General features: G+C 43.8%; 1 protein-coding gene across 4 annotated transcripts in view; it reads left to right on the top strand.

Annotated features, from left to right (window-relative positions):
• Nucleotides 1-22,188, top strand: part of LOC106601075 (disheveled-associated activator of morphogenesis 1) — an 81,910-nt gene that overhangs the window by 48,368 nt on the left and 11,354 nt on the right. For 3 of the 4 annotated variants that reach the window (XM_014192988.2, XM_014192997.2, XM_014192984.2), the window contains exons 3-17: nucleotides 5,860-5,949; nucleotides 10,423-10,494; nucleotides 11,507-11,601; nucleotides 12,832-13,165; nucleotides 13,427-13,537; nucleotides 13,631-13,734; nucleotides 13,845-13,911; nucleotides 14,013-14,130; nucleotides 14,739-14,877; nucleotides 15,569-15,627; nucleotides 15,753-15,940; nucleotides 17,818-18,108; nucleotides 18,561-18,668; nucleotides 19,634-19,660; nucleotides 21,044-21,141. In XM_014192988.2, the coding sequence (XP_014048463.1) occupies nucleotides 5,860-5,949; nucleotides 10,423-10,494; nucleotides 11,507-11,601; nucleotides 12,832-13,165; nucleotides 13,427-13,537; nucleotides 13,631-13,734; nucleotides 13,845-13,911; nucleotides 14,013-14,130; nucleotides 14,739-14,877; nucleotides 15,569-15,627; nucleotides 15,753-15,940; nucleotides 17,818-18,108; nucleotides 18,561-18,668; nucleotides 19,634-19,660; nucleotides 21,044-21,141 (1,901 nt within the window). The remainder of the gene's footprint in view (nucleotides 1-5,859; nucleotides 5,950-10,422; nucleotides 10,495-11,506; nucleotides 11,602-12,831; nucleotides 13,166-13,426; nucleotides 13,538-13,630; nucleotides 13,735-13,844; nucleotides 13,912-14,012; nucleotides 14,131-14,738; nucleotides 14,878-15,568; nucleotides 15,628-15,752; nucleotides 15,941-17,817; nucleotides 18,109-18,560; nucleotides 18,669-19,633; nucleotides 19,661-21,043; nucleotides 21,142-22,188) is intronic. The other variant, XM_014193005.2, reaches the window with a different exon arrangement.

The raw sequence follows: 22,188 nt of genomic DNA, 5'->3' as shown, positions 1-22,188 counted from the left end.
ACTTCTCACTCTGCCCCTACTCGGATGGTATTGCGCCGTCCCAACCTTCGCTTTCTCTCTCCCGCTACTCTCTCCTCTTCCATCCTATCATCTCTTCCCTCTGCTCAAACCTTCTCCAGATCTCCTGATTCTGCCTCCTCAACCCTCCTCTCCTCCCTTTCTGCATCCTTTGATTTTCTCTGTCCCCTATCCTCCAGGCCGGCTCGGTCCTCCCCTCCTGCTCCGTGGCTCGACGACTCACTACGAGCTCACAGAACAGGGCTCCGGGCAGCCGAGCGGAAATGGAGGAAAACTCGCCTCCCTGCGGACCTGGCATCCTTTCACTCCCTCCTCTCTACATTCTCCTCTTCTGTCTCTGCTGCTAAAGCCACTTTCTACCACTCTAAATTCCAAGCATCTGCCTCTAACCCTAGGAAGCTCTTTGCTACCTTCTCCTCCCTCCTGAATCCTCCTCCCCCTCCCCCCTCTCTGCGGATGACTTCGTCAACCATTTTGAAAAGAAGGTTGACGATATCCGATCCTCGTTTGCTAAGTCAAACGACACCGCTGGTCCTGCTCACACTGCCCTACCCTGTGCTTTGACCTCTTTCTCCCCTCTCTCTCCAGATGAAATCTCGCGTCTTGTGACGGCCGGCCGCCCAACAACCTGCCCACTTGACCCTATCCCTCCTCTCTTCTCTAGACCATTTCCGGAGACCTTCTCCCCTACCTCACCTCGCTCATCAACTCATCCTTGACCGCTGGCTACGTCCCTTCCGTCTTCAAGAGAGCGAGAGTTGCACCCCTTCTGAAAAAAACCTACACTCGATCCCTCCGATGTCAACAACTACAGACCAGTATCCCTTCTTTCTTTTCTCTCCAAAACTCTTGAACGTGCCGTCCTTGGCCAGCTCTCCTGCTATCTCTCTCAGAATGACCTTCTTGATCCTAATCAGTCAGGTTTCAAGACTGGGCATTCAACTGAGACTGCTCTTCTCTGTGTCACGGAGGCTCTCCGCACTGCTAAAGCTAACTCTCTCTCCTCTGCTCTCATCCTTCTAGACCTATCTGCTGCCTTTGATACTGTGAACCATCAGATCCTCCTCTCCACCCTCTCTGAGTTGGGCATCTCCGGCGCGGCCCACGCTTGGATTGCGTCCTACCTGACAGGTCGCTCCTACCAGGTGGCGTGGCGAGAATCTGTCTCCGCACCATGCGCTCTCACCACTGGTGTCCCCCAGGGCTCTGTTCTAGGCCCTCTCCTATTCTCGCTATACACCAAGTCACTTGGCTCTGTCATATCCTCACATGGTCTCTCCTATCATTGCTATGCAGACGACACACAATTAATCTTCTCCTTTCCCCCTTCTGATAACCAGGCGGCGAATCGCATCTCTGCATGTCTGGCAGACATATCAGTGTGGATGACGGATCACCACCTCAAGCTGAACCTCGGCAAGACGGAGCTGCTCTTCCTCCCGGGGAAGGACTGCCCGTTCCATGATCTCGCCATCACGGTTGACAACTCCCTTGTGTCCTCCTCCCAGAGTGCTAAGAACCTTGGCGTGATCCTGGACAACACCCTGTCGTTCTCCACTAACATCAAGGCGGTGACCCGATCCTGTAGGTTCATGCTCTACAACATTCGCAGAGTACGACCCTGCCTCACACAGGAAGCGGCGCAGGTCCTAATCCAGGCACTTGTCATCTCCCGTCTAGATTACTGCAACTCGCTGTTGGCTGGGCTCCCTGCCTGTGCCATTAAACCCCTACAACTCATCCAGAACGCCGCAGCCCGTCTGGTGTTCAACCTTCCCAAGTTCTCTCACGTCACCCCGCTCCTCCGCTCTCTCCACTGGCTTCCAGTTGAAGCTCGCATCCGCTACAAGACCATGGTGATTGCCTACGGAGCTGTGAAGGGAACGGCACCTCCATACCTTCAGGCTCTGATCAGGCCCTACACCCAAACAAGGGCACTGCGTTCATCCACCTCTGGCCTGCTGGCCCACCTACCCTCTGAGGAAGCACAGTTCCCGCTCAGCCCAGTCAAAACTGTTCGCTGCTCTGGCACCCCAATGGTGGAACAAGCTCCCTCACGACGCCAGGACAGCGGAGTCAATCACCACCTTCCGGAGACACCTGAAACCCCACATCTTTAAGGAATACCTAGGATAGGATAAAGTAATCCTTCTAACCCCCCCCTTAAAAGATTTAGATGCACTATTGTAAAGTGGTTGTTCCACTGGATATCATAAGGTGAATGCACCAATTTGTAAGTCGCTCTGGATAAGAGCGTCTGCTAAATGACTTAAATGTAAATGTAAATGTATTGTGAGGCCGGTTTGACGTACTGACAAATTCTCTAAAATGACATTGTAGGCGGCTTACAGTAGAGAAATTAAAATGTAATTCTTGGGCAACAGCTCTGGTGGATATTCCTTCAGTCACTAATTGCAGACTCCCTCAACTTGAGATGTCTGTGGCATTGTGTGACAAAACTGTACATTTTTGAGTGGCCTTTTTATTGTCCCCAGCACAAGTTGCACATGTGTAATGATCATGCTGTTTAATCAGCTTCTTGATATGCCTCCCCTGTCAAGTGGATGGATTATCTTTGCAAAGGACAAATGCTCACTAACAGGGATGTAAAAAAAAAAAAGTGCACAAAATTTGAGAGAAAAGCGCATTTTTTTGGCATATGGAACATTTCTGTGGTCATTTAATTTCAGCTCTTGAAAAATGGGACCATATATACAGTGCATTCGGAAAGTATTCAGACCACTTTACTTTTTCCACATTTTGTTACGTTACAGCCTTATTCTAAAATATATACAATAATTTGTTCCCCTAATCAATCTACACACAATACCCAATAATGACAAAGCAAAAACAGTTGTTTTTTGTAAATGTATTAAATATAAAAAATGGAAATATCACATTTACACATGTTTTCAGACCCTTTACTCAGTACTTTGTTGAAGCACCTTTGGCCGGAATTACAGTCTCAAGTCTTCTTTGGTATGATGCTACAAGCTTGGCACACCTGTATTTGGGAAGTTTCTCCCATTCCTTTCTGCAGATCCTCTCAAGCTCTGTCAGGTTGGATGGGGAGAGTTGCTGCACAGCTATTTTCAGGTCTTTACAGAGATGTTCAATCGGGTTCAAGGCTCTGGCTAGGCCATTCACGGACATTCAGAGCCTTTATCCCAAAGCCACTCTGCGTTGTCTTGGCTGTGTGCTTAGGGTCATTGTCCAGTTGGAAGGTAAACCTTCGCCCCAGTCGGAGGTCCTGAGCGCTCTGGAGCAGGTTTTCATCAAGAACCTCTCTGTACTTTGCTCCGTTCCTCTTTGCCTCGATCCTGACTACTCTCCCAGTCCCTGCCGCTGAAAAAAATACCCACAGCATGATTCTGCCACCACTATGCTTCACCGTAGGGATGGTGCCAGGTTTCCTCCAGACGTGATGCTTGGCATTCAGGCCAAAGAGTTCGATCTTGGTTTAATCAGACCAGAGAATCTTCTTTCTCATGGTCTGAGAGTCTTTAGGTGCCTTTTAGTAAACTCCAAGCGGGCTGTCATTTGCCTTTTACTGAGGAGTGACTTCCGTCTGGCTACTCTACCATAAAGGCCTGATTGGTGGAGTGCTGCAGAGATGGTTGTCCTTCTGCAAGGTTCTCCCATCTCCACAAAGGGACTCTAGAGCTCTGTCAGAGTGACCATTGGGTTCTTGGTCACCTCCCCAACCAAGGCCCTTCTCCCCCGATTGCTCAGTTTGGCCAGGCTGCCTGCTGTAGGAAGAGTCTTGGTGGTTCCAAACTTCTTCCATTTAAGAATGATGGAGGCCACTGTGTTCTTGGGGACCTTCAATGCTGCAGATTGTTTTTGGGTGACCTTCCCCAGATCTGTGCCTTGACACAATCCTGTCGCAGAGCTCTGCGGACAATTCCTTCAACCTCATGGCTTGGTTTTTGCTCTGACATGCACTGTCAACTGTGGGACCTTATATAGACAGGTGTGTGCCTTTCCAAATCATGTACAATCAATTGAATTTACCACAGGTGGACTCCAATCAAGTTGTAGAACTATCTCAAGGATGATCAATGCAAACAGGATACACCGGAGGTAAATTCGTATCAAAGGGTCTGAATACTTATGTGAATAAGGTATTTCTGTTTTTATTTTAAATATGTTAGCAAACATTCTAAAAAAACTGTTTTCGCTTTGTCATTATGGGTATTGTGTGTAGATTGTTGAGAAAAAAATACATATTTAGTCAATTTTAGTACAAGGGTTTAACGTAACAAAATGTGGAAAAAGTCAAGGGGTCTGAATACTTTCCCAATGGCACTGTGTGTGTGCCTTGATGACCGCTTTGCACACTCTTGGCATTCTCTCAACCAGCTTCATGAGGTAGTCACCTGGAATGCATTTAAATTAAAAGTTAATTTGTGGAATTTCTTTCCTTAATGCGTTTGAGCAAATCAGTTGTGTTTTGACAAGGTAGGGGTGGTATACAGAAGATGACCTACAGTATTTGGTAAAAGACCAAGTCCATATTATGGCAAGAACAGCTCAAATAAGCAAAGAGAAATGACTGTCCATCATTACTTTAAGACATGAAGGTCAGTCAATGTCAAGAACTTTGAAAGTTTCTTCAAGTGCATCTGCAAAAACCATCAAGTGCTATGATGAAACTGTCTCTCATGAGGACCGGCGCAGGAAAGGAAGACCCAGAGTTACCTCTGCTGCAGATGATAAGTTCATTAGAGTTACCAGCCTAGAAATTGCAGCCCAAATAAATGCTTCAGAGTTCAAGTAACAGACACATCTCAACATCAACTGTTCAGAGGAGACTGCGTGAATCAGGCTTCATGGTCGAATTGCTGCAAAGAAACCACTACGAAAGGACACCAATAAGAAGAAGAGACTTGATTGGGCCAAGAAACACGAGCAATGGACATTAGACTGGTGGAAATATGTCCTTTGGTCTGATGAGTCCATATTTGAGATTTTTGGTTCCAACCACCCTGTCTTTGTGAGATGCAGAGTAGGTGAGCTGATGATCTCCGCATTTGTATTTCCCACCGTGAAGCATGGAGTGGGGTGGGGGTGCTTTGCTGGTGACACTGTGATTTAGATTTAGAATTGTGATTTAGAATTCAAGGCACACTTAACCAGCATGGCTACCACAGCATTCTGCAGTGATACGCCATCCCATCGGGTTTGCGCTTATTGGGGCGATTTTTTATTTTTCAACAGGACAATGACCCAACAGACCTCCAGGCTGTGTAAGGGCTATTTGACTAAGAAGGAGAGTGATGGAGTGCTGCATCAGATGTCCTGGCCTCCACAATCCCCCGACCTCAACCCATTTGAGATGGTTTGGGTTGAGTTGGACCGCAGAGTTAAGGAAAAGCAGCCAACAAGTGCTCAGCACATGTGGGAACCCCTTCAAGATGAAGCTGGTTGAGAGAATGCCAAGAGTGTGCAAAGCTGTCATCAAGGCTAAGGGTGGCTACTTTGAACAATCTAAAATAGATTTTGATTTGTTTAACACTTTTTTTGGTTACTACATGATTACATATGTGTTATTCCATAGTTTTGATGTCTTCACTATTATTGTACAATTTGATCAATCTACTTCCCATCTTACTCACAAAACCAGTTTCAAGTCAGAAAGTGGAAAAAATATATATTTTGAGAAGTCACAAAGCCAAGATCATTCAAAAACACTATCAGCTTAAAATGATCGTAATACAGGTTTCACATCGATCAAGAAGTATTTATTAGTCCCTTTTACCACAGGTTCGTGACAGTGTCAGACACAGAGATGCCTAATAACCCTCTAACACAGTACTATGTTCCTCTTTCACCTTGCAGGATGAGCTGGACCTGTCAGGGAAACACCGGGAAGTCATGTTTGCCCTGCCAGCTGAGAAGAAATGGCAGATGTACTGTAGCAAGAAGAAGGTAAGTTTAAGGCCACTTGACTAGTAGTTAGTGTTAATGTAACCTCATCGTGTTTGGTTTCTGTTTGTATTGTGTCTGCGTGTGATAGAGAGTGTGTGTGTGTGGATCGCTCTTGCTCTCTGTGTATGTTAGCTACAGTATCAAGAGGGAATGTCTGCTGAGTGCTGCTAATGTGTGGGAAATATTTTCAATTGAAACAAATGAGAGAGAAAGCGGGAGAGACTCAACACAAGCCCCCCTCCCTTCCCCCTCCAATCCCCATCTCCGTGCCCTTGCCCCAATTCCGTTGAGTCAACACATCAAAGCCCTCCCCTAGTGTTGCAGCACTCTAATAGGAAATTAACCCTAATGTTGGGGAGTTGTGCTGTTCCTCATTAATGGATTGGATACATTTCCTGGAAGGATGTTCTCATCTGTCCTGGCCGACTGTAGCTGATAAATATGTGAATACAGAATCCTGGCTGTCTTGCCAGATTAAAGTACACACTGAGGTCCAGCCTGAATTTAAAATGGTGAGAAAAAAATCTATTTAATCCAATCTATACCCAATAATAACAAAGAAAAAACATGTTTTTAGAAATTGCAAATGTGCTGAAAATGAAATACAGAAATATCTATTTTGTGTAAGTACTCACACTCCTGAGTCAATACATGTTAGAATCACCTTTAGCATCGATTTAAAGCGATGAGTCTTTCTGGGTAAGTCTCTAAGAGCTTTCAACACCTGGATTGTACAATATTTGCACATTATTCTTTAAAAAAATCTTCAAGTTCTTTCAAGTTGGTTGTTGATCATTGCTAGACAGCCGTTATCCAGTCTTGCCATAAATTTTCAAGACAATTTAAGTCAAAACTAGGCCACCAAGATGTTGTCTTGGTAAGCAACTCCAGTGTATATTTGGCCTTGTGTTTTAGGTTATTGTCCTGATGAAAGGTGAATTAATCTCTCAGTGTCTGGTGGAAAGCAGACAGAACCAGATTTTCCTCTAGGATTTTTCCTGTTGTTTGCTCTATTTTGTTTATTTTTATCCCAAAAAACTCCCTAGTTTTTATACCCTTAACATGATGCAGCCACCACCATGCTTGAAAATATGAAGAGTGGTACTCAGTGACGTGTTGTGTTGGATTCAGGATATGAAGTTCATTTTTTTGCCACATGTTTTGCAGTTTTACTTTAGTGCCTTATTGAAAACAGGATGCATGTTTTGGAATATTTTTATTCTGTACAGGCCTCCTCCTTTTATCTCTGTCATTTAGGTTGATATTGTGGAGTAAGTACAGTGTTGTTGATCCATCCTCAGTTTTTTCTTATCACAGCCATTAAACTCTGTAACTGTTTTAAAGTCACCATAGGCCTCATGAATAAATCCCTGAGCAGTTTCCTCTTTCTCCAGAAACTGAGTTAGGAAGGAGGCCTGTATTTTGTAGTGACTGGGTGTATTGATACACCATCCAGTGTAATTAATAATGGTCAATGGGATATTCAGTGTCTGCTTCTTTTCTTTTTACCCATCTACCAATAGGTGCCCTTCTTTACGAGGCATTGGAAAACCTCCCTGGTCTTTGTGGTTGAATCTGTGTTTTGAAATTCACTGCTTGATTGAGGGACCTTACAGATAAAATTGTGTGTGTGGGGTACAGAGATGAGGTAGTCCATTCAACTTATTATGTGACTTGTTAAGCACATTTTTACTCCTGAACTCATTTAGGCTTGCCATAATGAACGTATTTAATACTGATTGACAGCTTTTCATTTATTTTTTATTTGTAAAATTTTCGCCAAACATAATTCCACTTTGACATCATGGGGTTTTGTGTAGGCCAGTGACACAATATCTCTATTTAATCCATTTTAAATTCAGGCTGTAACACAACTACATTTGGAAGAAGTAAAGGTGTGAATACTTTATGAAGACACTGTAAACTAGAGGGTTTTATCTAGAGAGGTGTTACATGGAATTGACTTAATAAAGGAGAGGGTTTGACTGAATGTGAGTTCCCCCTGGTCTGTAACAGCTCTGTAAGTGGTTGGTTTCTGTTGTCTGGCATGTCCTGCACTGTAAGACCTCATTAAGAGAGAGTGCTGCCAAAGAAACACCAATGCAGCTGCTGTCTGTTGATCAGTAGGCATCTTTCTTCTCAATGGTGGGCGCTGAGTGGCATGGCCAGTAGCCAATAGCAGGTGCAGGGCCCTCTGAGCCCAGGTAGCCCTTATACACGTCCTGTTTTTTACATTCCATTTCCTGTCCAGCTTACGCTCCCTCATTGTTCCATTACCGGGGTCAACGTCTTGTCTCATTAATTGCGTGGATTTCACCTTGTCTGGGATGCAAATTGAACACTGCTCTGTTTTTCACTATTGTTGATCAGACAAGTGACACAATAGTGAAATTAAGCAATATTCAGTTGGGATTCCAGGGTAGATCTCATCGTCAGTTGGCCGGAACCTTCCAGCCATGATAACATCCAAGGTGGTCAATGTGGGATAGCAAGTGTGCTGTGTTCGCTGTGATGTCTTACTGACCAACAAAGCGAGCTCCAAGCTTACCAGTCTTCCAGTAAGTACTGGGAGATATAGCAGCACAGTGCTACATTTCACAAGTGGTCACTACTACTGCCCTCATTCCTGCTGACCCACTCTTTAACTCGTCTGCATGCTTCCCAGCCGAAACATTTCAGAAGAATTTGTGCATATATTATGACACCATTTTGTGATGTTTTTGTTAGTTTTTGACTTCGGTGAGGGTTTTTTCGGCTGTTCGGGCACACATTTTTTCTGGAGGCAAGCCCAAATTCGGAGCCAAAGTCTACGTACCTTAATCTGTGATTAGACAACCGTAGGGATTCTTCAATAAAGTTTTCATGCACATTTGTTCTTTGAGAAATACTGCACCTTAGATGTAAAATTGCACCAAATTAACGGCAAAAACGTCAAAATGAATGACAGATTTCTTGAGTTATCTTGGATTAATACTGACTGTTTCGAGGAAGTGTATACTGGCTACGGCATCTCAAAATGGACAAACGGTACTATTTCCGCTTTTTTCTTGTTTTTCAAGCGAAGGTCTTTTAAGGGAGTATGCGAGCACACTCGTTCTATTTGGCTAGTTGAGTATGTCTAGGCACCAACCAAACTGAAGCATACTTCTTTTTTTATAAAGATCTACTAAACCCAACTATTTTAATACATTCTAGTGCCTGAAATATAGCCACCTCTGAATATAACCTGGTTTCATCCTTATAATCTCATTGCTCATGTGATGAGGATGGATGGGAATCCGGGTAACTAAAACCTCATCAGAGAGAGAGAGGGAGTGCTCCAGCTCCTTTGTTTTCACAGATTTATACACCCCTTTAATCGGATATTGTGTTGACCATTGCTAAGCCTGTGAGAAAAGCCACACACTCATTTCACTAGCCCAGTCTTTGGTGTGCTGGTGTTAGTGTTTAGTTTTCTAGTCTGGGAACCTTTGGGAAGTGTGGGTGGGCAGCTCACCCAGTAGCCCATTAAATCTGCTTACCTAACCACTCCTGTGGGGACTCAATAAAGGCTTCAATTATGAGGTGCCAGGGGACTGGACAGTATACAGAACTAGGACACTGAACAGGAAGAAAGAATGAAGAATAGAATAATTTATCTTTTGAAATGATTGTGTAAGAATGTTTGAAAGAACTTGTGCATTGAAGGCTGGGCTTGATCCTGGTCAGTGTTGGCCAAACGTACGCTGTGATTTAAAGAGGAGCAGTAGCAGATTATAGGCTAAACATAGAAAATTACCCAATTGCAGTAAATGTACGATGGCATTATTTCAGATCATTAACTTTATACAATACAAATACTACCATCTGTTGAGAACCCATAACTAAGGAAGGAAAAGGCATGTACTGGACATTACTCTAGACTGTTCATGCTCAGCCAAAACCTAAGACAAAATGGACGACTTGAGCCTGCGATACACAGGGGATTTATAAGAAACCATGAGATTAGGCTGCACAGCAACCTTATACATTCTTTGAGACTGAGAGCCAGGTGAGAACCAGAGAGTACATATCTGGTGTGGTTGTTATGATCCCAAAGGGAGACTAGGCTGGAAATTAATGAGGGCAGTCCAGCTCACACACTCCACTGTCACTGGAAGGAGTTGAGCAGCAATTACATGCTAGTGGGTCAGGTTATATAGGGGTCATAAGGCCTTGGAGGTATTCTCTGTTCTCAGGCTATGCACTGTACTTTTCAGTACAGGGTTTGGGTTTTGTCTGGTTAATGATATGATGACATGATGGTCAAGGGAAATATATTAAAAGTTTATGTGGTGTGGAAGGAATGTGTGTGTGTGTGTGTGTGTGTGTGTGTGTGTGTGTGTGTGTGTGTGTGTGTGTGTGTGTGTGTGTGTGTGTGTGTGTGTGTGTGTGTGTGTGTGTGTGTGTGTGTGTGTTTTATGTAACCCTTTGTCTGTCTGTTTTACGTTTCAGGAGGGAGAAGAGAGCAAGGGTGCGACTAGCTGGCCAGAGTTCTATATCGACCAGTTGAATTCCATGGCTGCTGTAAGTATCCTTCTCCCCTCATCAAATACCCAACCTGTACTTGGCAAATATAGCTAACATTGCAGATGCAAAACAATAACGCACAGCAACCAACCATGCAGACATGCTGTAGTGTAGACAGAGCCATGTGATTTTGGTGTTGCACTAGCCACTATATAGAGTAGACCCTCTATTTTATGGGTATCTCTCCTTGTAAAAGCGTATGGTCTGATGCTAAATCTGTGGAAAATTTGAGTAAATTAGGGGGTAATATCAATTTGTTTTATAGTTTTGCATGGAGGGTGGGGGGGGGGGGGAGTCTGTGTGTGTCTCTTTTTATAATGCTACATATTTTTCACATATGTAAATAACTGTGAAACCCTCACAGTTTATATTAGGCAAATATGCAATATAACAATTTCCTTCTATTTAGCCTGGTAAATTATTGAGAACATTTCTTTTTAAAATTATGAGCTGAAAAGGCTTGTCCACCTGAACATGCACTATTTGACAAGCTGATGACGTTAATCTATGGTCCCTTAATGGGATCTCACACCCTGGAGTTGTGTGTTAAATCTCCACATACTTCCTCTGGTTCTGATGTGGTAGGCCCGGTGAGGGATCCCGATAGGCTCATTTAGGATGTTTTCACAGGGCGGTGGAGTTACAGTAGCACTAGGGCTGGCAGGTGTGAGATTCTGGTTGGATCGCTAACTCCTTACTGTTACCACAGGGTGTAGCCTGCTTCAGACCGAGTAAAGGAAATTACCTCCAGTCATGTATCAGTAAAGGAGCTGCTGGTGGGCTGCTGGGATAATGGGATAAGAGCTGCCTGCTGGTGGTCTACAGCCAGGGATAGTAGCTTACTGAGCAGGTTCCTTCCCACCACTATGAATCATAGGTCTGGTGGTCAAAGTTCTTATGGCCTGGGAAAAAAACAGAGAACCATAACGGTCCTAGAACAGAGCCTTGAAGGACACCATTTTGAGTTTTAGTGAGCACATTGTCATTTGAGTCATCTTGTCATCACCAGAGGAAGACCCTTATTGCTTTGGAAATGGAGGATGAAGAAGAGAGGAACAAGACCATAGAGAGCTTAAAGACAGCTCTAAGGACACAACCCATGAGGTAAACCAGTGACACTCACACACTCATGCTCCTTTTAATGCTTACTTGTTCTCGTATGCATGCATTCAATTATGATGTGTGCTATGTATGCGTTTGTGAAACCGAAGGCCGAAACTGAAGAAAGAGATACCCTTAGATCACATGATATTGAGTTTCCTTTTCTTTTATGAGATATTAGTTATGATAGACTCATATTCTATTTCGAGCATAAGTCATAACAGATTTTGGCCGAGAGTGATTTAGTCTGCTATTTTCACAAAGTAGGTTAGGTTAATTCATGGTGTTCAGTCTCCAAGTCCATTCATCATCATTAGAGTGACCTAATATGATTAATCACTAGACTAGACTTTGTGTTGAGAGCCATTCAGACCCAGTTCCAGTCCAAACACCACTGCATTAATATGATATTACAGCACTATAGACCACACCGCGTAGACTAGTCTGACACACACACGCACACACACGCGGGCACACATGCAAGCACACACACGTGAGGTAAAATGTCTTCCCCTTAAGGTCCTCCAGAGGTTAGGTCTCCTTCTCACCTTTCACCTCTAACCCCTCCCAGGGGTCATGGTAGTTTATCACCAATGAGCTCTCTCTGTTTTCCTCCATGCCTGTTTTATTGTGCTAAATGGCGCTTGGCTGCTGGCTAAAGATGTTTATTTGTCCTCTGTTCTTGTTTTCATGGAATGAAAACTGCAATTCCACTTGCTTACATTGAACACATATGCACACCGAAAGCACATGCAAAACACACGTGTGCAAACTCTTAGTTTTGTTAAACAAAGTGAAGTTACTGTAGAGGGCAACAAAGTGATCAAACTCTCTATAAATATAATTTTGTCAATTTTCATAGAACACATGGTCACCACACTATTTTACATTTTATTTATATATTTTTTTAATTGAACCTTTATTTAACTAGGCAAGTCAGTTAAGAACAAATTCTTATTTACAATGACAGCCTACCCCGGCCATACCTGGACAACGCTGGACCAATTGTGAGCCTCCCTATGGGACTCCCAACCACAGCCGGATGTGATGCATTCTGGATACGAACCAGAGACTGCAGTGACACCTCTTGCACTGAGATGTAGTGCCTTATACCGCTGTGCCACTCGGGAGTCTCAAAGGGTTCTGGTCAAAAATAGTGCACTACATGGGGAATAGGGTGCCATTTCAGATGCAGCCTGTGTCTCCTTTACCCTCAATCCTCTTCCTTTAAAGGTTTGTGACGCGGTTCATCGACCTGGACGGTCTGACCTGCATCCTGAACTTCCTGAAGAGCATGGACTATGAGACCACTGAGTCCCAGATCCACACGTCCCTGATTGGCTGCATCAAGGCCCTGATGAATAACTCCCAGGGCCGCTCCCACGTGCTCTCCCACACAGAGAGCATCAACATCGTTGCCCAGAGCCTGGCAACTGAGAACGTCAAGACCAAAGTGGCGGTGCTGGAGATCATGGGTGCTGTGTGTCTGGTGCCAGGAGGGCACAGGAAGATCCTGGAAGCCATGCTGCACTATCAGAAGTTTGCCTGCGAGAGGACTCGCTTCCAGGTGGGAAGACAGACACCTTAGCCTCATAGACACCACTGTAGCCCAGTGTTCAATTGAGCTTCTCACACTGTAATGTGTTAGCCCAAGGTTTTCCTTAACCTTGTGTTAAGACTGTGCCAGAGATATTGCATGGTCTTATTCATTTAACATTTATAACTTTCAGGTGTTTCTCTAATTAGTGTTTACGACCACAGCAATGTTTTTCTTATGATCATATTACTGATGCTTACTCCTTATTTCTCCTCGTTTCTCCTGTTTTAGACTCTGCTGAATGACCTGGACAGGAGTACGGGGCGCTACAGGGACGAGGTCAACCTGAAAACAGCCATCATGTCCTTCATCAATGCAGTGCTTAGTCAGGGAGCAGGGGAGGTGAGTACTCCTCTTCCTCTAAGTCTTTGTCTTCTCATGGTCCTGTTGGTTGTCTTCAGAGAGTCTAACTGCTATGTGTACTGTACTCCACAGTCGAGCTTTGAGTTCAGAATTCACCTGCGATACGAGTTCCTTATGTTGGGCATCCAGCCGGTCATCGATAAACTGAGGTCCCACGACAACTCAACGTTAGACAGGTGAGTTAAGTCATAAACTGCGTGATTGTTATAGTACATTTCAGACCTAGACCACACTGTCATACCCAACTGCAGTAGATTGTGTCTGACCACGAGATGTTGTCTTCCAGGCATTTGGACTTCTTTGAGATGCTGAGAAACGAGGATGAACTATCTTTGGCAAAACGATTTGACACTGTGAGTAACATTGGTATTTACCTATACAGTACATGGCGTTTGCAATAGTCGTTTCTCTGTCTACTAGTTCTAATATCAACTTTTGTTTTTTGTTGTTGCAGGTGCACATTGACACAAAAAGTGCCACGCAAGTGTTTGAGCTCATAAAGAAGAAAATGAGCCACACAGATGCACACCCGCACTTTATATCTGTCTTACAGCACTGTCTCCTTATGCCTTGTAAGTGCCGCCTACCTCCCGTCCGCCATTTCTTTAAAGTTGTTTGAGTTCGCCAAGACTCTTCAGGCCTCAACTTTTACATCTTTGAGAACTAGACTGTTTGGTTTCTCAGAGGGATCCAAAGTGGTTAAATAGCAGTGTTTTTAGTGTATTTTAGAACGGCAGTAAAAATGATGTCCTCTCTAGGTAGTTTTAAATACCTGGAAATTGTTGTTGGAATTCTGCTTATGTGAGGGGTTTCTCTCTAGAGCGGGTTCTGCCATTTGATAAGAACTTTGTACACTATAGCGGAAATGTTTTTCCTCCACATTGCTTTAGCTTTGTGTATGTTGTCCTGAGGGAGCTGACTTCAACCTAATCTCTCCCCTTAGACTCTGTCCTTATTGTGTTGCTATGTGTATGATAGGATTTCATGGGCATAGATTTTGCCTAGTCCTAGACTAAGAACCATTCTCAATGGACAATCTCAATTAAACATGCTTTTTACTCCAGGACTAGACTTAGTTTGTGTCCAGAAAACCGGCCCTAGATGTTTGTTGTTGCATATGCGTTGGCTGGCACAATCAAATGTTCCCTTCGGGTATTAATAAAGCGCTCTCTTCTCTCAGACAAGCGTAGTGGGAACACAGTGCATTACTGGCTCCTCCTGGACCGCATCGTCCAGCAGATCGTCCTGCAGAACGACAAAGGTCATGACCCTGATGTCACCCCCCTGGAGAACTTCAACGTGAAGAACGTGGTGCGAATGTGAGTGAGAGGAGAGGAACGAGAGAGGGGGGAAATGTTTTGACATGCCTGAGTTATGTCTGCGTTGGTTTGACGTTCTTCGCACGGCAGAGGACTGACTGTCTTCATCATAAATCTCCATGTGTTATTTAACATGCCACATTCCAGAAATGGCTTTAAACCTGAATATGGTGATCATGAATATAATCAATGCTGTATATTTATTCATGCGTTCATCTTATCCTGGGCTTAATACAGTGGCCATGATCAAAATCACTCTTGGTCCAGGTACTGTACATCACAGATATTACATGTAAAATATGTATGTTTTATTATCACTTTCGTTTTACAATCCTTTCAATACTATTTGCTGATTTAGCATGAATACCCTGATCCCTTAATACTTGCCAAAAATCAGCAAGCAGGTTTTACCAGGATTTTAATAATTCCTTTTTGAAAATATAATCCAGAATTAAAGCGCTTTGATCTGTTTTTTTTGGATGAGGAAATCTGTGAAATGTAGAATTCCAAACACACATACACAAACATCAGTCAACCCCTTCAGCTGCCTCTTGCAAATCTCAATCTGACTCTGGGTAGCTTTAGAAGAAGTTTACAGGTTCCCTGTTGTCAACTCTGATCACCAATGACACCAATGATTTTGCTGCGATGTTTAATACATTAGATTAACCTCCTCTGTTCTTCTGCTCAGGCTGGTCAACGAGAATGAAGTCAAACAATGGAAAGAACAGGCCGAGAAAATGAGAAAAGGTACACACATTTCTGCTTTCTGGTTTCTATTAGTGATGGAACTGTCGGGAGGCAGACCTTTCTGTACTGTGTATCATCATACTGACGACTGCTCTGGTCTCGCCTGTTCTGGTCTGGTTTCTCAGAGCACCATGAGCTGCAGCAGAAGTTTGATAAGAAGGAACGCGAGTGTGAGGCCAAGTCCCAGGAGAAGGAGGACATGATGCAGACACTGAATAAGATGAAGGAGAAGCTGGAGAAGGAGTCCAGCGAACACAAGCAGGTCAAGCAGCAAGTGGCCGAGCTCTCCGCCCGGCTGCATGACCTCAGCACTGTACGTTTGTTTGTTTAGATCTCTGTTTTAGCTCACAATGGGGATATCTTCCAAAAGTCCAAGGAAAAACATAGAAAATAGCATTACAAAATGCATTGCAATTTTATGTTACACAATCACATCTTTGCACCTTACTCCTCCTTTTAGCTTTTACAATCAGGAATAAAGGCAGGATGTTTTGTTTATAGTACAGTGGTATATGAACAACAACATAGCCTGCTGTCTTGCGAATTCCTATGATCATTGTCATGCTAAACAACAACCATAGGAGTTGGCTATACAGCACAAACAGATCTGGGACCAGGCTAATGTCCTCTTTTCAAATGAAATCAAACTTTATTTGTCACATGCGCTGAATTCAACAAGTGTAGACCTTACCGTGAAATGCTTACTTACAAGCCCTTAACCAACAGTGTAGTTCAGGAAGAGTTAAGAAAATATTGACCAAATAAACTAAAGTAAAAAATAATAAAAAGTAACACAATAAAATAGCAATAACGAGGCTATATACAGGGGGTACCGAGTCAGTGTGCGGGGGTACAGGTTAGTTGAGGTCATTTGTACATAGGTAGGGGTGATAGGTAGGGGTGAAGTGACTATGCATAGTTAATAAACAGTGAGTAGCAGCAGTGTACAAAACAAATGGGGGGGTCAATGTAAATAGTCCGGTGGCCATTTGATTAATTGTTCAGCAGTCTTATGGCTTGTGGGTAGAAGCTGTTAAGGAGCCATTTGGTCCTAGAATTGGCGCCCCGATACCGCTTGCTGTCCATGACTTGGGTGACTGGAGTCTCTGACAATTTTATGGGCTTTCCTCTGACTCTGCCTATTATATAGGTCCTGGATGGCGGGAAGCTTGGCCCCAGTGATGTACTGGGCCGTACGCACTACCCTCTGTAGCGCCTTACGGTCAGATGCCGAGCAGTTGCCATACCAGGCGGTGATGCAACCGGTCAGGATGCGCTCGATGGTGCAGCTGTAGAATTTTTTGAGGATCTGGGGACCCATGCCAAATCTTTTCAGTCTCCTGAGGGGGAAAGGTTTGGATGTGCCCTCTTCACGACTGTCTTGGTGTGTTTGGACCATGATAGTTCGTTGGTGATGTGGACACCAAGGACATTGAAACTCTCGACCAGCTGTTAATGGGGGCCTGTTCGGCCCGCCTTTTTCTGTAGTCCACGATCAGCTCCTTTGTCTTGCTCACATTGAGGGAGAGGTTGTTGTCCTGGCACCACACTGCCAGTTCTCTGACCTCCCTATAGGCTGTCTCATCGTTGTCGGTAATCAGGTCTACCATCGTTGTGTCGTCAGCAAACGTAATAATGGTGTTGGAGTCGTGTTTGGCCACGCAGTCGTGGGTGAACAGGGAGTACAGGAGGGGACTAAGTACACACACCTGAGGGGCCAGAGTGTTGAGGATCAGCGTGGCAGACGAGTTGTTGCCTACCCTTACCACCTGGGGGCGGCCCGTCAGGAAGTCCAGGATCCAGTTGCAGAGGGAGGTGTTTAGTCCCAGGGTCCTTAGCTTAGTGATGAGCTTCGTGGACACTATGGTGTTGAATGCTGAGCTGTAGTCACTGAACAGCTTTCTCACATAGGTGTTCCTTTTGTCCAGGTGTGAAAGGGCAGTGTGGAGTGCGATTGAGATTCCCCTTAGCCGTTCAGTGTAGGAGTGGATACACAGGATGTTTGATTACAGCACAGTTAGACATGAACAACAACATTGCCTTGTGATGTTCTTCCAAATCAATATATGTTGATTAGAACTGCTCTAGCTAGTACAGAGTGCTTCTATGATTTCCATTATGTAACAGAAAGTATTGTAATACATCCAGTACTAATCGAATGTACATCCCAATGTGTCCCATTTTTTTCAGAGGCCAAATCCAAGTGTTCCTGGTGGCCCTCCACTCATACCTGGGGCCCCTGGAGGTCCCATACCACCCCCTCCCATGCAGGCTGCCATGCCCCCACCCCCTCCACCACCCCCTGGGGGCATGCCTCCACCGCCACCCCCTCCACCTGGTGGACCTCCTCCTCCTCCAGGCATGGCTCCTCTTGGTCCCCCTCCTCCACCTGGAGCTCCCATGGGACCAGGGCTGAAAAAGAAGAACATCCCCCAGCCCTCCAACCCACTCAAGTCATTCAACTGGGCCAAGCTGGCTGAGGTCAGTGAGTTATGCTTAGTCAGACCGTAAAGGACTGCGTCCAAAATGGCACCCTATTCCCCATGAAGTGCACTAATTTTGACCAGAGCTCTATGGACCATGGTCAAAAGTAATGCACTTAATAGGGAATAGGCTGTCATTTTGGACAAAGCCAGGAATTACATTTTATGTGCATGTCTGTCTAGTACAGAGGGAGTGAGTGTTGTGCTGACGAGGCAGACAGAACAGAGGTTTTTGTAGCTACATCTCAGACTGTCCAGGGGGAATGAAGGATGAGGATTGCCTTTTTACCCAATGCTTTATCTCTTGCATTGTTTGCACAATGGCATGAAATCAATATCGCAAACCAGCCCTAGACGTGTTTATATGTTGTTGTTGTAACCTCTAGAGTTCCAGGGGCGTGTGTATTGCTTTTACAGTCTTAGTTATGGATAGGAGCTGTTTTGTTGCAGAATAAGCTGGAGGGCACTGTGTGGACGGACATCGATGACATCAAGGTTTTCAAAATCCTGGACCTTGAGGACATCGAGAAGACGTTCTCTGCATACCAGAGACAGCAGGTACAGTTTAACACCTAAATACCAATGTATTACTGTAGGGAAAAGGCATTTCAGTATATAGCAATTCATCCTTAAGGACAGGACACAAGACCTCGAATCACTTCTTAACAATTTGCATGTAACTACTTTGAGTGTTTCCATGGCCACCGACCATGCTGTTCCAACAAACACTTCTAGCTAGTGATAAACACATGCATGCCATTGCACTCTGTAACTGAATCCTTTCAGCAGCACTTCTCAACACATTGTCTGGAACTGGCTTAAAGGGCAATCAGGCCATTACAGAGCATTTTACTATAGCCTGATATGAGATCGGTTTGTGCTGTCTTGCCAACTCCTATGGTGACAATGACCATAAGGCTTGGCAAGATAGCACAAACAGATCTGGGACCAGGCTAGCTTTTTTTTTTTTTTTTTAGGTCCATTCAATTGAATCATCTACCTTGTGAGTGTTCCCAGACGGAAGGAATGTTTGGAACAGGAAGTAGCCATGCTGATAACATGGTCCTTGGATAGTTTACTGATGCTGCATGAGAAGCGTGGCATATTTCATTAAGCCTCTATATATGTCCACAATGTCTACTGTAGTTCAGTTGAAATCCTCCAGATATCACTTTTCCCATACCTTTTCCTTTAACCAACCTAATAAGACTGTGATTGGAAAGGTTAGACTAGGGCCCAATTCCCATGACTAACTGCCCCTTAAAAGTATAAATTATGTTGCATCAAATTGAATTCCTTTTGTCGTATAAGGACTTTATGAATTTTAAGCCATGCTGTTTATGATGTGTCTGAACAAAGTTAATTTGCATCTCTGACTCATGATTCCGCTTTTCCTCACAAACAAATGCATCACTGGCCGCTGAGCTGCCCCTATATTTCACCATACATAGCCTACTGCACGCTTGTTGTAATTAATAATAAATGCCGAATCTTCCTTGCTTCCTGCCCACCCACCTGATTAGGACTTCTTAACAATGAACAATAACAAGGTGAGTAACCTCTGACCCCTCTGTTTACCCTGCTCTGCTTCTGTGACGCTTCTGTCTTGATGCTCGCTACCGTCCTTCATCGTATGCTGCTCTCTCTCTTTCTCGCTCTCTCTCTCCTTGTCTCTGTCCTGTTTATGTCTATGGGGATCGTGTGTCCGTAGGTGAAATACTTGTGAAAGCCATGTCTTCCTGCAGCCTCGATCTCTGTGTTTCTGTGGATTTATTCTTTCAATCAAGACTTTTGGAATATACTGTACTTCTAAACACACCAACATGATGTTTGAATGAACTGTTTTATTGGTTATCATTTCAAGATGTTTCTGAACATAATTAGCCAAATTGGTTTTGTGGCACGCAGTCAATTCTGCAAGCAGCTGGAGTCTTGCAACTATAAAAAAGTGCCAGATCTCCGTTTTCCAAAAACAAATCTCTCCTGTATTCTTGGGGTGAAGCAATTGATCGCCAAACACACTATTTCACACAGCCTGTTTCACAGCTGTCCTCCATTTGGCAGTTTCAAATACTGACCCAGTCAAAGGAACAATTTGCTGTTTTATGTTCATACTGTGTGTCTCCTGTGCATCCTGGGCTTTTGTTAGGGTTTATGGTGCGTGCATATGGGTATCGTGTCTAGTCTTTGTGTGTGTATGTGCGTGTGCATGTGTGCGCGCGTGTGTGTGTGTGTCTGTTTTGTGGTCTGGTTACTATGTACCATAGTTTTTAATATGTGACAGCAGGTGGTGAAATGGAAGAGGCCTTAAAAACACTTGTTCCTATTGCCGTTGATTAGCAGCTAAACTCTATGCAGGTGTGAGTCAGCCACAGCCCTCCACCTAGCATAGCATGGGGCACTGTTATTCCTGGATCTTATTCATTACGCACAAATTTGAATACTGACTGAGACAGGCAATGACTGCTTGGGTTTGTACAATAGGAAATAGGAAACACACATTAGGAAACACACATTTTTGTTTTACATTGCAAAATATTTTTCTACATGTGCCCTAATGAATATAACCCTGGTGTATTAGGTGTGGCTCTTCCTCCCAGAGAGAGTATCATTAAGGTCATGTAGTCACAAGCATTTGCTGCGTTCAGCAAATACTACATCCAAAAGTGCTTAAGTATGATGAATGATTTACAATTGGGTGTTTATTAAACAGTAAAGCTGTCTAAATCTAGCTTGATGTTAGAGAGTATAATTTAAGGTCATGTACAGTAGTACAACAAGAATTTGCTGTTTTCTGCTTACTAGCCTCCGTCCCAAAGTGCCTTAGTGTGATAAATTATACAATATTGTGTTTACATGAACGGAATGTGAAGTTCAGCTAATTACGGTTCATGTTCAAACTCTTCCTTCCCTCCCAAATGTTCTCCTTCCAGAAAGAGTCCGAAGACGATACGGTGACCTCCAAGAAGGTCAAGGAGCTGTCAGTCATCGACGGTCGCAGAGCCCAGAACTGTAACATCCTCCTCTCTCGGTTAGTATTTGACCTTTCTACCCCATGACATCATTGCAGAAGTATGTCCTACTTATATTAGTGGAGATCACTTATTGTGATTGTATCCATCTGATGGGTGCTTGAAATGTCTTTTTCCACACACATACATGTACGTGTACAAACACACACACACTTAATTTGTTAACGTACACAGCCAAGTTACATTCAATTCGTATTTAATCTACCATTTGAGCAATTCTGTATTTACATCAACTTTGACTCAAGTTGAGAGAGAATTTTTCACATTTGACAATGTGTTTAAACATCAAGTGCAGCCAAGAATAATATATGTACTTTGTAACGGGATGATGTTGGCCAGGAACTATTTTCTGTTTCGTTACTGTCATCCCTGGTCTCCATGGCAGCAACCACAAACAGAGGCCTGTGTCCTTTCTACTAAGTTAATTTCATGTAACTAGCCTTCTCAATTTAAACACTGTAAATGAAACCTGAAAGTTTAAGGGATTCAGCTATTTTGATTGCTTCCTGTATTTAAAGTCTCATTCAGTATTTGTGGTTTATGAACAGCGGTTCATTCCTTTTTTCGAACTTGCAGACCTGAAAATATTTTATTTCTGCAAAGTGGTATCAATTATGCATTAACAAGCCTTTTCAGACTTAGCCAACACTTTGAATAAGGCTAATATGTACATTTATTTAATAAAATTGACATGACTGAATCTTAATTGCTCTGTCATTAGTGTGTGCCTAAATCAGGTATTCGGACTGTGAGAAGTCCTGTCAGAAAGCACCGTGGTCTGCTGTGGTAGGCTAGGGCTTCAGGCTCAGATGATGAGTGTGCTTGTTTGCCAATGGAGCTTTTCAAAGAGCAGAACCACCGGGCTTTCTGCCACCTGCTCTCTCTGGCTGGCTGGCTCTTTCTAATAGCTGTGACTTAAAATATTGACTCTGTTTCTGCAACTGCTGAATGTGCGGCACACGATATTAAGTTCTGGACTTTACTTTCTTTTTAACTGACACTTAGTGCTTTTCAAAATGGATACTAACTGATAATTGTTTGAGGTG

Source organism: Salmo salar, chromosome ssa01 (genome assembly GCF_905237065.1).
Source record: "Salmo salar chromosome ssa01, Ssal_v3.1, whole genome shotgun sequence".
NCBI lineage: Eukaryota > Metazoa > Chordata > Actinopteri > Salmoniformes > Salmonidae > Salmo > Salmo salar.
Note: the sequence above shows the minus strand (reverse complement) of the source record. Positions and strands in the feature narration are given on the sequence as shown.